General features: G+C 29.5%; 1 protein-coding gene across 1 annotated transcript in view; it reads right to left on the bottom strand.

Moving 5' to 3' along the window:
* Positions 1-15,002, bottom strand: part of LOC146533109 (uncharacterized) — a 43,665-nt gene that overhangs the window by 7,879 nt on the left and 20,784 nt on the right. Inside the window, exons 2-7 of the mRNA XM_085196673.1 lie at positions 3,646-3,698; positions 1,862-2,139; positions 1,412-1,571; positions 939-1,112; positions 441-619; positions 74-209 (exon numbers count right to left, since the gene is read on the bottom strand). Coding sequence (XP_085052799.1) covers positions 74-209; positions 441-619; positions 939-1,112; positions 1,412-1,571; positions 1,862-2,139; positions 3,646-3,678 — 960 coding nt within the window. The 5' untranslated portion in view covers positions 3,679-3,698. The remainder of the gene's footprint in view (positions 1-73; positions 210-440; positions 620-938; positions 1,113-1,411; positions 1,572-1,861; positions 2,140-3,645; positions 3,699-15,002) is intronic.

Genomic DNA, 15,002 nt, shown 5'->3' on the forward strand with positions numbered 1-15,002 from the left:
CATATGATGCATATTATTATTATTAATTTTATTTAAAAGTAAACATTCAAGATACATTATAAGATAATCTTACCTCCACATTACATGTAAGATAAACTTGATCAGTCTCCGGAAATCGGAAGGCGCTTACTTTAGAATAAGCTATTAAAGTTGCGCCACTCTTGCCTGTATTAGTTGATTTTTGCCATACATCGATAAATTTTTTCTTCCTATAATTTAATTAGAATAAGGACATACATAATTATATTAAGATATTTGCAATTTTTACATTAGATTTAATAATAAGATTTTATATTAGCTTTTATAGTTTCCACATATATAGGCCATGTCCAAGAAATGTCTGTTTAAAGTTTCTTTTTATTTTACTATATGTCTGTGTTATATTTAGCTATGTTACGTGACTCCCGCAATTATAATTAATTAAGTAAAGATATACTCACTTTGGACAACCACTTTTATCGGTTAATTGAATCTTGTTTGTTTTAGGACTATCATAGTCATCATTGTCGTATGCCCAACAATCGTGTATCTTTAGACTGAATTGATTTCTTATATCTTTCAAATATATTAAAATAGTCAAATATTCTCCAATTTTAATTGAATTTTCCAATGGAGTCGTCTGTAAATAAAAAAAATATTAAAATAGATTACGAGATATTATTGTTTAAAAGCTACAATTTTATGCTGCATAGGAGAGATGTAGTAGGATAGTCAAAGAGAATCATGTCAAGATAATACATTCTCCACTTTCCGCTTGGAACATGTGTGGTAGCTAAATCCAATATTTTGTCCGCATTTCTAAGGTACCAAAGCGCGGTAATAAAGTTAATTTGAACATAATTTTTTTCGTCAATGGAATCCACAATTTTTCCCGACTCGACTCCACAATAATTTTGCTGCATAGTCAAAATCTAGATATTTATATTTTTTTAACTTACATTAGGGAAAACTCCTTTCTGAATGTCCATCCAGCATTCGACCCCACCAGCAGGTCCTTCTACCGCAACCACATCAAGCATATCTACCATAAAAGGCTTAAGCTTTAGTATATGTGATTGCTCTTGTCTAACCCCTCCAACGGATACTTCCAAGGCGGTTCCTACACATGACACCTGAAATAATAATTTTGCTACAATTATTTCTTTAACTACATTTACAATTTGCTATTTTATTGCTAATTTTTGTACAATGCTTGCTTTTATTTATTACATTCATTCATTCGTTTACAGTTATAAAATAATAGGTTGTACCCTTCAGCACATCTCACCAGTAAAATAAACGAACAATAGAAAAAAACAATTTAATATAGAAAAAAATCATTCTAAACCATGTGAGAAACTAAGTAAATATAAAATATGACACAGAAATTAGATAGGCAGCTTAAATAATATAAAAGAAATATGTAATGTACTTTTCTGGCGAAATCATATGGTCCTTGCACCAGATCATCTGATTGGAATACAAGGACATTGTCGATAGTGCCACAGGCGTTGCACAGTGGTCGGCTGCCGCACTCTTTTAGCGGTACACGGAAGGAATAACGAGACTGACTACCTCCAGCAGTCACATACCTGAAATTTACAAATCGAAGATTTACGTACTGTCTATAAATTACTAAATCAAAATCGCTGTATCCCGCACATAGCAGGGTAGACAGAGGGAACAACGTGAAAAAGACACTCCGGTCTCCATTTTCCGCCGAATTTTGGAAGCATAGCTTGTTGAGTGGCGGAACTCAGCCCCGCACTTTGACCCGATACCAGAGCGAAGAAATGAAATTATACATTTATATAAATATTTTTATTTCTTGTCTCATATGAATACCTCATTATTATTTAAATGTATAGTATTTAGTACTCACTTGCATTTAGGGTCGTTTAAAAAGCCCTTGCTATATATAATCCCATCATATATATCGGCAAAGTCGACTGTAACTTCAATGAAATCAACTGAACATTGCACATCAATATCTGGAGATAGAGGCGAGTCTGCTGCCCTGGAGCCCCTCACAAAGTTGACTCCGGTGTCATCGCTGGTCTCTTCAAAGAATGGAGATAATCCATTCTCCCCAGCTAATTGTAGGTTAAGCTCAGCCGCTGTGAGCGTTCCGACATCTGAAACAGCTGTAGCGAGCGACAGCTAGAAATTTAAAATTAATTAATTTTTGAGTTAACTGATTAACTTTAACTGAGTACACGAGTACATCGTGGTGGCCCCGAACCCATGATCGACATTTACTTCTTGACTTAATCGAAAATATGGATATGCAAGGATGTGAAGTTTGTTAAGTTGTCAACCCTAAGCTGTACTTATGCTCAATTACCAATTTCCCATTTATATAGAGCCATAATGATATTGCCTATTTTTGGCTAATACGAATGTTTTTGATATATCAAAAAAGATAGAATTTTTTTATATATAATAATTGTATGAGTTTATAACCATTATCCATAGATAATAAACAGGTAATTACAAAAAAAACGTTTCCAAATACTTCGTTTCGTAATTAATGTATTATAAAGGAAATGTCTTAAATTTTACTAGAAGTAGTTCGAGTTAAACATAATAATAATTAATCTTCATTATAAACTTAAAATTACATATGTATTTAATAAGGTGCTGCATTCTTAACATTAATTGCTGTAAAGTCGGTTAACGTTATCGAATTATCTATAAGATTATTGTATAAACTGACTACAATGTGAATTTTTTTTCTCTCACGCATTATTTCGTCTGATTACAGCCATTTTGGTGTTGAGAAACATAAATGCTATATTGTTTCACATACAATATTATGATTTTATAATAATATATGGGACGTTTGATCGTTGTGTTAGATTATACACGTGATCCTGGCGGGTTTCACACCCACTTGGTTTTTATAGCGTCACGCTGTATCACGCACACATCGGGATAGGGAAAGAGAACCCAGTGTTAAGACATTCCGTTCTCAATTTTCCGCAGAATCTTGCAGAACCATGTAAATTACATTTCTCTTGTCCATTTCTCTGTCCATTTCTCCATGTCAGAACTTAAATTATTAAAATTAAGACACACACACGTCTTAACTATTGCCACAATGATATTAAAAATTTAATCTTTGAATTTAAATGGCAACTTGGTAACCGTTGCCATCCCAACACCATGGTATACCATAAGTTACGGCACTTACGTAAGAAGTGTATTGGGAAACTTATGGCTAGTGATGTACCCACCCACTAAATCTATCAACAATATATTGCATAATTTTATAACCTTTAAACTTATATAATTTACACAAACAAACATTAATGATTAATGATATTGCTTTCAATGATTATGACTTCCGATAATGATATAATATAAATATTTTATTTATGTTTAAAATTACTTGTCGCTTATTATAAATAAATATGTTATGGTAGTTTGTGCGTACAAAGTCTTTGTGCTTTGTTCAAGTCCTATATATCGAAATGTGACGTCATCTTAACTCGCCAAAGAGGTTAGATATGTCTTTTTTTTTTCATTTTTACTATATTTTACAGTCGGGGAAAAAGTATTAATAACTAAACAAGCGATGCAAAGAATCAAAAATTTAGTTCGACGATTTGACATATATATGTATATTAGCTAGATGGATAAATTAAAAATATCTTAAATAATTACCTGCACGAGTGCAATCAGTGCCGCTATGTGCATGACAGCCGCTTCATGGGGCCCTGGAAAGAAAAAAAAAGTTTAATATGGAGATAACAATTACAAGCTAATAAAATATTACTATCTCAGCCTAAACAGAATGAGGTACTTATATGACTTACATTTTGGAAAAAAGTTTTTTAATTTAATTTCGTTACTTCTGAATCCTGTATATGCAGAAGGCAGAGGGAGAGAATTTAGTTCTAAACCAGCCGTTCCCCACTTTCCGCTTAATTAACATGGAGATAGAGAAACATTTCGTTTTGAGTGACAGAACTCCACATTTTAAAGAGTGGAATTGGAACCTACTACCGTCATGTTTACAGTCAGTCGCTGTACCACAACGGCCTTTAATTATAAAATTTTAATAAAACAGCCATTTCATATTACTATAAAGGGCATTTATTACAAAACGTATTTACTCTATAATAAAGATAAAATCATTTTTAAGAGTATCGAGATGGTATTTGACACATCAGTGTCAAGCACCTCGCAGCACATAATGGGCGGCGGCGGTTTCGAAATGCCTTGCTAGTAATAATTTGTCACAATTTGGCAAGTAAGTAAATGTTTAGTTTATTTCACTTTGACAGATCAATGTAAGGCAGGGACGTTGCGTCATTATAAAATTTTATAGTTTTTATCACGTTAATATTTAACGATGTTTGTGATGCTTATGATAATAATAATATTAATATTACTACTAATGACTCGTTTGCGGCTTCGCCCGCTTGAACCACATAATTATGTATTTAGCCTATATTGAAAAGTTAAGTTTTAGGCCTTTCATTTCTAACACTTAACTATAGCAATTTTGTGAAACATTCTATAGAATAGTATAACTTTTTAATTTGTATACCGATTAATATTGTTGTAATGGAATAATTTATTCCCAATTGGCATGTTTGTTAAAAAAGATTCTGATTATATACATAGAACGAATTCAAATCTCAATTTGTTTTTATTTAAAATGCAAAAAAATATTTTTTTTAACAAATAACTTAAGTGAAACCTACAAAAACAAAAAAAAATCAATAATCATTATTTATTGCTTATTAAGCCCAAGGTATCGGTATTAGATATGCCATTAGCGTATGGTTTTTCACTAAATTCCGAACGAAACGTGAACTAAGCGAGGATGGCCATAGATATTGGTTTAAATGGCAGGTCACGATAAGCTTAATAGCAGATGCATCTCGATTTCGTGAGGTCAATTTGAGTGAACCTATCATGGACGATATTTCCGTATTTCAACATTATAATTTTTTTAATGGAGTTTTTTTTGTCTTAGACAGAAAAGGGCAATTAAAAAAGTAGCGATAAAATACTATATTCTCCATTTTTGTTTTAATTTTCAAGGGGCGGAACTTAATGTCTAACTTACTTATTGAAGATTAAATCAGAACAAATCAAAATATATTTTTTGGTAACTTTGCTTTACCGCGCCACTAAGGCGTTAATGTTCATATTTCAATTATAAATGTAATTAATTAAACTATTTTCACTAAATATAAATATTTAGATAATCTGTACTCAAAATTATTAATTTTCATCTTATATAAAGCCACCTTTCATTAAATAAATCCAAAACCCAGACATGCTATTGCAATACTGCCACAACTAGACAGGCAGGCGCCATCATTTTGTAAGAACTAAAATTATCTTATAGCTTCCACTGGAATACCTCTAACGTCTAACTCCAACCAAAGACAAAGCTATAATTAACAAGCAATTATACTAAAAACAGGCCGCTATTAATAATGTCATTGATCACTCGCCATATTGGATTGTACCTTTATTAAAACAATAATATTCCCAAGGTGTACCCACTCTCATGTCGAGACAATGCAAATAAGCATTTCGTGAATGCGGCATTGTAAACATTTTTAAATTACCCCCAGTTGCTCAACCTTTGACTTATGGAGCGTGAAAATGTGATACACGAATTTGAATTTAGCTACGGTATTGTGTTAGTGTTTGGCTTCTAATTTGGAAATTCTTATTGTATTTTTAAATAGGCCGTTTGTAGCGTCTTTTTATTAGAATAACTCTGATGTTTATAAGCCATATTACTATAAAGTTTCATCGAAAACTGTAAGCCATATTGTAAAGTTATCATAGACTGAAATTTATGTACAGATCTTGTATGACTTGGCTATAGTATAATAAAAAAATTAAGCGGGCGACTATTTACTTTGAAAACTGAAATATTATTTTATATTAAAAGTAGACTTATACGCAATATAAATATTATAATCTATCAAAAGAATCTAAATCTCGTAACATAAATATTTCTTAATAAAACTGCAATAACTGAAGTGCTACGAACTTTACGTCACTGTAATAGTTAAGTGCTAACATTACGTGCAAAAGAGCAAACCCCTCTAATTACTCATATAAATATCAAAAGCAATACTAATCTATTAAGCGTAAAGGTCATTGCTGAACAAAACGTATGAGAAAATTACAACTTTTATGAAGTTTAAAAGATCAGGGGTCATTTGAGCGTACAATAATATTATTTTAGTATTTTTTCTTGTAATTTTTATTTTTTGTTTTAATTTTTGATTATGGACATTTTTGACAATGAATATCAATTTATTTATATTTTAAGAAATTTGTATGGAAATAAATATTGAATAGACTTAAAATACTTAATACTTTAAAATACTGTTTTTCCGCTCACCGCCATATTTTCTTTAGAGTTCAATGCCACGCTTTTTTCTTATCAGAAGCATATAAATATAATTTATTTCCTCGAATGAGCATCGAACCCACATCCGCTACACCACAAAGTATATAGACTTATACTATTGAATTAATTCATATTGATAAATGAAAAAAAAAGAAATATAGATTTTCATACTTTAATGAAGAAAATATTTATATACCTACTATAAGGTCATTCAAAATTTTATTCTGAAAAATGCATAATATCAAAGCTATCTATCTATCTATTTAGTTATTGCGTGAGAAATACTTGATGAGTCAATGGGTATGTGAGAAACACAAAATAATTGAGCCATTGAAGCGTAAAATAACAATCGATTTCAAAATGTTTTAACTTATAATTAAAAATTCTCAGATGTTACCCAATTTCTGAGTCCCGCTGCTATCGGATTTTTTTAATACATTTTAATATTAAATCTAATCGACTATGTTAATTATTACACAAAAAAAGATTTTATATCAAATACTAAGGAATACAAGTGTTATGTGCCCTTATAAGTAATATTAATATTTTATATGATAATATCGATACTAAAGTACGAGTATGTATGTATGTCAATGTCTTATAAGTCTTTTCAGATAAACGATTTTTATCCTTGTTTTTCATTTATCAAGCATTTTTTGCGTATTCTAAGATAGCTGTTGACGTAAAAGTCTATGACGTTATAATAAGCTACCCTATTTTCTAATTTTCGTGACGTTATGTATTAATAGAGGATACCAACACAGAATTTTGTCAAAACATATTTAAGGCGCAGACAAATATGAAAATAAATTATTCCCCTATTTGGGGAGAGAACCCATAACCATCTTTAATACAGTCAGACACTTCCACTGTGCCAAAATGTATGAATACCAACAATAAATATAACTTTCAACAATACTAAGCTCAATATTATATTATATTTCATAAGATAAAATTATTTGCGACATTGAAATTACCAAAAAAAGAAAGCCTATAAGAATGAAATCGAAATTTATGTGAGACTTTAGTACTTTAGTATGCCAGGGTCAGGACGGTGCATCTCAAAGTTCTGGTCAGACTGGTTCTCATTATATAACACTTGCACAATACACGATTCCCATCTGCCTCAGAAATAATGTTAATTTATCCAATTAACGCTCTATTATCTAAATTTATGCAGGAAAAGCATAGGTAATTAATTATTACGTATGTATTTCCTGCATAAATTTTAATGCTAGTTGGCACTTTATCGAAATCGGCGTAGCAATTTTAGTAGGCTAGGTTTTTGAAATGACCTTGATAAATGTTGGTTTTTGTGTAGAAAGCTCTTGCTGCTCGAAGCTTATATTTTTTTTAATTTACTTTTGTATTTTTTAGGTAAACATGCTATTATTTATACTGGGCGTTGTTTTAGCTGCATGAATCGTTTAATATTATTTTTCTATTTTGTCTTTATCGACTACAAAAACATTTTTGATAATTTAAAATAACTAGCTCGGAAATGAAATGATTATGAAATCGGACTATGAAAGTAGAAAATGTAAGAAAATACATAGGTATAAGGTATATATCCACATTTATTTACACTTAACTATTGCAAAATAATTTCTTAGCTACATTCTTTGGTGCTTATCAATAAAAAAAATATTACATAACAATTAAAAAATTATTTAGTATATTATATTTCCATAATATTTACGCTTAACCTATACTATTAATAAATAATACCAAGTTTTATAAAACCAAGCAACCATATATCTACAAGACCTACATTTGTTGTTACTTTAATAATTTATGAGAGACGTTCCAAGACTTAATAGTGTCTTAGTGATTCATTGGAATCCACTGATGTACAAAGAAGATTCTTAAACGTCTCATTAAAATGCTGAATAAAATATTTATTATAAACGTTCAACTTCAACGCAATCGTTGTCTTAACGTTATGTATGATTGCATATAATTTGCATTACACGCATTTTAAATTAAATACTGCGTACACACTGCGTGAACACTTGCACGGTATCGAAGCTTTAGTTTTAAGTGACTAAATAAATAAATAAATGTTTTTCTTTAGCTTCACATTATATCTGTATTTCGCTTATAACAGGATATGAAGAGGGAACCCAGTGCTAAGATATTCCGTTCCTCAATTTCCATCAAATTTCATCGGACTGTGGTGGAGTGTCTCCGAGCAAGGTTATAAAAAATATTTTGGAAGACCTGGTACCAAAAAAAGTTTATTTTTCATGTAAAGTGACCTATCAAGATCGGAGAAACTTAAAATTTTATTAAATTTTTGATTATATTACAATCCACACTGATTTCATACAGTCAACTGCACTTCATTGCAATCTCCAACTTATTTTAATATGTAAGTATATACGAGTATAATTACATTATAAAAAACATGGCTAAACTAATTTTAATGGCATTTGTCATTTCACAATAAGTCGAGACGAGTCGAGAGCCCTTAATTGCGCGTCTGTCTGTGTATCCGAAACTCAGATGTAATTTAGTCTTGCAAAACTTTGGGCAACACAAATAATTTTCTCAACAAGAAGTTAATGGCCGTGGCATATAAAACACTTAGTTCATAGTTTTGTTTAATGTAATTACGTTAGATACGATCCTAATATTCAATTATCCTTAATATATAGTTGCCATCCATTTTGGGGTTATTGGTTAGTTAATGTTATCACGAATTCTTCTTCTTAGTAAAATATACCTGGTAAGATTCAAAGTCAATATCTTTTTTTAATTTTGTGGTAGAAGATATTAGCCAAATGGACGAAAATAATTTGAAATCTATATGAGAAAATAGTAATTTTAGCATGAAAATAAGTGGTTATAATTTTCGATTTATGCATGACAATATGTTTAATTTTAATGAACTTCAATAAACCTTATATTATTGCCAGTTTTAGTGTTTACATAAATTCCACGTTTTATAACTTTTTTATTACTATGATGTGTTAGACAGAAGTGCCCTTACCCTATAACCCACGCTTTGCCCTTTGTATTATTTACAATAATAATAATAATAATTCTGCTAATATATAATCTTTAATTAAAACTTTAAAAATAATAATAATTTTCTATTCTAAAATAATGTTTACGTGTTCAATTTCCTTTATAAAATAAAGAAAAAACATAGTTCATTGAAATATAATATTTTTTAGAAAGAGGTCAAAGGCTACTCCGTATGCGTCATTTAACATTATGTTTATATAAAATATAAAAAAGATTATACATATAAATTGAAGTAAGACTAAAACAGGTTTATTACTAATGTGTATAATTTAATAATAACAACATTTAAACCTTTGTTGTTATTATTAAAATTTGCTTTAAAAATACATTTATTGATCTTTAGGATCCTGTTGCGAAAAACATCATTATTTTGTATTAATTCAGTAGTTCTTAAAAGGGATATTTTTTTTTTATGTAAACTAAAAAAAAAGTTTTTTTATTATATTAATATTAGTATTTAACTTGTAATATTTAAACTAGTAGCCTTAAGCTACTGATTTAAATAATAAAAAGGATGTTGTGTTTCTTATAAATAACTAAATGAATTATCAAAAAAAAAATTTGTAAAAAATGACAAACAATAATATCAAACAATGCAAGTATTGTCATTTATCTCTGTGTCTAAAGAATGATTGACAATTATTCGGCAGACAGTGGGGAGACGGAGTGTCTAAACACTAGGTTCCCTCTGCCTACCCGCTATATGTGATATACAGCGTGAAGCTAAAAAAACAATTTATAAAGTATATGAGTCTCGTAAGGAGGAATTTTCGAGGTTGAACCTCTTGAAAGGAATTAAACCAAACGTAACCTTTTAACAGGTCAGGTCGATCTGACATGTGCATAACGTGAAGATCACCTGTTAATATATCAAAATCATACAGTAAAATTTATAGTATAATTATATGAGTTAGTTATATTTTATTAGTGGAGTAAGAGGTTAAATACTACTATAAACATATATACGACATATTGATTTATTAACAATTATAAATCAATATTTATACAAACATAATTATATCTTACATACTAAATTGAGACTTAGACATTGGAATACTAAAATGAGACTTAGACATTGGAATACTAAATGAACTAGAAAATGTGCATAAATATTTTCTACGGCCAAATATGACTTTTCTACGGTGGCTTTAGTTTCCGTTGTATAATATAGCACAATTTCTCAAAAACAGTCACAGTTAAGTATAGAACCTTGAAATACTAGAATATAAAATTATTATTATTCATATGTATGTTTATTATTTTAGTTGCATTAACATTAAATTGAATTGAATGAAGACTATCAAATAACACATCGTACATATTAAAGTTCATCTAATAAATAGTTATGTGGCCCATTCGAGTTCAAATGTTTGGGCGAACGCAATCGTTTACGAAAGATTCTTGTTGAAGACGGTTTTAGATTTCTACACAAATTTAAAATTTAATTAGCTTTTCCTTTTCCTAAAGATAATATAAAAAGGGTTAAGTTTATATGCATACCTATAGTTGAGATTTATTCTTTGAAAATATTTTACATTAATACTAACTTCTGCCTGCGACTTCGTTTACATAGTTATCAAAATTACTCAATTAAAAAATTATGTAAGAAATGTTACTCTCACGACATGGTTATCTTATCTTAAATATCTGACCTCTTACACCAATATCTGATAGTGGTATTAAATGCAAGATGGTATTTTCGCTTTTCATATGTAATGTTGCCAATGCTATAATCATATAAGCTTATGTTTTAATTAATTATATACATTATATCGGTATATAATTTAATAATTATCTTCAAGATTTATTTTCAAGAACGAACGAACAAAACAACTCGTATACAAATCGTTGTTTTTTCTATGTCATTTACCATTACCATTCTCCGAGACTACCCTAAAAAACTTTTTTTCTAAATATAAAATTTTCTAATTAGTTCTTAGATTTATTCTAAAATTACGTAAACTAAGCCGTGGGCGGATGTTACTAGTTATAAATGAAATAGCTGGCATCTTTATTTAAACTGACACGTATTCATGTTCGCCTGCCTATCATCATGTCATCGATCAAAGGCTTTTGTACATAGACAATATATATTATGAAGTAATATGTCATATTCAGTTGTGATGTTGGCTCAAGCGTGCGATTGTAAATGCGACAGGTGCAGGGTTCGATTTCCACTCAAGGTAATTAAATATTTTATATTTTTATTTCTTCTTTGTGGTAACGAGACAAAGGGCGTGACATTAGGCTCTAAGAAAATGTTATAACCTGTATGTTACTTTTTTATGCAATTTCATGGCAAATTCTGAGTAAAAATGAGTTAATATTAATTATGAATTAAAGTTAAGGTTCTTTTAACTAAATATAATGATGAAATCGACGTGTTGAGTGGCGTAACTTAACGCCGGGTTTTATAATAACATATATTTTCGATAGGGATCGAATCTATAATGCCACAATGGTTTCCAGCGCGGAAACAAAAGAAAAACAAACTTCACACTTATTGACATTAATATAAGTAATTTAATTTAAAATCACCCACAGATCGTAGTTTAATTTAAAAACCATTAAGAATTTGTATATAATTATAATACTTGAATAAACGTATTCATAATATTGTTATTTATTTTGATGATCCTAACCTTTTGCATGTGACCAGCGTTACCTTTGCATTCTAAAAACGTGCATTGGTTTTTGATGTTATCTCTACGTATGTATGGAGCTTATAGTTGATAAATATTATAAACACCAAAGAATATTTTTTTAAGCATTCTAATAATTATATTACTTGTTTATATTTTTTAAGTGTTCAAGAGGTAGGTAGGTGCAGGATCGAATCCCGCTACTTTAAAATCTTTACGTTTCTTTTGACTTTTTGGTAGAAGATGAGATCGTTATAGTGCAGTCTTCTTAAAGTAAACTACAAAGTGGCGATGATCGTGGAATATATGGCTATATCGAAAGAAAATACACATATTTATTTTATATTGATTTATGCCGATAATATTGTATTTTTATTATAAATTGCATATATAGGTCTAATTTAATCTTCAAAATTGTTTAACAATATATTTCAAATTATTTATATATTTTTATATAATTATTATAAAAAAATATCATAATCGTTTGTCGCAACCATTACATATGCGATAATGTATGTATATTTCTAATCGCTTACTTAACTGAACTCCGTTCCCACGATCCCTCATTTCTATGAGACAGAGCATCGCGATGACTTGGCAGTGGTATGTGAAATACATGAAAGGTTACAGTTCTTTTGTACTTTACTAATGGATTAACCGTTTGTTTTTAGTTAGGCGAAAATTGTAAAGAAATATATTACACACCGTTATGGTACAGCGGCACAGCGTCTGATATCGGTTGTTGGTTCGACTCCTGCTCAGAGGAATGAATTATTTTTAGTTCCTCATTCTGACAAACAAATTGGGAGTTGAGCTCCGCCACGACACAGTGTCTCAAAAGTAGGGCCGTTGATGGGGAACGGAATGTCTTCACACTGATTCTCGTCTGCCCTACTTACTGTGCTATATGAGTTATGGTGTGAACCTAAAAAACTAAATATTTATTGACTGTAAAATTTTAAAAGTTGACTATAATTAATAGTTAATACATTTTTTGACAAATTTATTTGTCAATTTTTTTTTCATAATTATTTTAACCACAGGTATATGTTTAATGAAATATTTTTATATTTATAATAAAGTTTTTATAGTAAATATAAACCTCATATGGCACTTGAATCCGCGACCTCCGCGTATTCCACATAATCGAATAAATATTTTTAAATTAATTAAAACGATTATATTAAATTTTCATATACCCAGTATTACGACATCATACCGATGTTCCACAGTTAATAGTAAATGCCTTATTTTACTCATCTCAGCTTACTCATGGTTTGCTTCGAGGTCGGTTACAATGACGTTAAGGTATTTATAAATTAATAAAGCGTTAAATGTGACTATTTTAAAGGCGATCAAGCCTTTATTTAAAATTGTTGTTTTTGACTTTGATTGTTGTTACGATATACTCGTACTTAGAAATATAGTATCTAAATAAACGAACAAGCTAATATTTTAAAGCTAAAAAAATGTTTGGTTGATCGCGCTAATCTCTTGAACTAAGTACACAAAAAAAAAATGTGAATCACTATTTTTTTTATGTTGTAAAGTCTTTTTATCGAGGGAAACTATACATATCACGGTATTCTTTATTTTCTTCAAAATTAAATAAACATTAACCTATAAATAAATTATTATAATATAATATAATTTATTATATATTTTGTTGATTGCTTCCCCTACAACTATTAATAGCAGTGCTAAATTCGTACCAAAAAAACAGCTTATTTTTGAATGTACACTACACATGTATATTTAAAAAAGATCACATTCTACCTTTCCCACCGATCCCTTCTACACTACTTCAGAGATTCAAGTTGAATTCAAGGGCGCGTCCGTTTATAATATTTCAGTAAGTATAAAACAATGGATTATTTTGTAAGTGGGTGTGTTATGGACAATGGCGAATCTTCTCACAGGTTTAGACTGAAATTGCGAAACGTCGATCGAAACTTCTTTGAAATTTTATTTAAAGCTTTTGATGTCGCTGCCTTTAAATGTATATATTTCAAGGAAAAAGCTTAAGTTAGATATTTAAGATTTATATGGTTTACTGTTTATATGAAATTCTTTAACCTGTTTATGTTAGAAATAAGATAACTTACGAAATTTCAGAAGAAATCTTTTCCTTTTATGATTGTACGTCTAAACTTATTCAAACACTAAATGGATATCTTATGGATCTTATTATTTTCTAAGTAACCAATTTGTTATCAACGTCTCGGTAATACGCGTGAAATCGATTCAAAAATCCATTGTTGGATGATATAATTGGCTATTGACGATAAGAGACACGTTAAACTGAAATGTTAGGTTATTTTTGAGCAAAACGTTAATTCTAAACTCTCTTTTCCATTTTTATTTATTCGCATATAATATGGTGGGTGGAGAGAACTAGTATTTAAGTGACACTGTATGTGTAAAATAAGTTTGACATTTTAAGAATATTTAAAGAAATCTGATTAAATTTCTCAGTAAAGACATTTTCAGTGTTATTAACATAGCAATCGGGCGACTATTTTGGAAATAGAAATAAAAATATTTTAAGCATAACCGGGGATTCCCCACGAGAATAAAATACACAGCTATTTGAAACAGCCAAATATTTCTTTATTTTGCTACGAATTTCCTTAAATTCTCTTACAATAAAATAAATTATAATGTTTATGTTATTTTTCATTAAGAAATAAATTACGTCAAAGTTTTTAAACTATTTCTCTTACAAGCAACGCAATCAAACACCCAAATTTAATTAACACGTAGAGTAGCAACAATGGAAACACATTAAAATTTAAACATTATCATAAAAAAACAACACATATATATGTAAATTTTATATCACATCAATATAATCGATACCAAAACAGAGGGAACCTTGAGAGATTAATATATTAAAGATTTTTTTACCAGATGCGACCGGGTCAATTAGTATGCAAAATTGGATGTGGTCGTCAGTCCTT

This window comes from Heliconius melpomene, chromosome 13 (assembly GCF_056956725.1).
Source record: "Heliconius melpomene rosina isolate 202511_hmr_F chromosome 13, ASM5695672v1, whole genome shotgun sequence".
NCBI classification, from domain to species: domain Eukaryota; kingdom Metazoa; phylum Arthropoda; class Insecta; order Lepidoptera; family Nymphalidae; genus Heliconius; species Heliconius melpomene.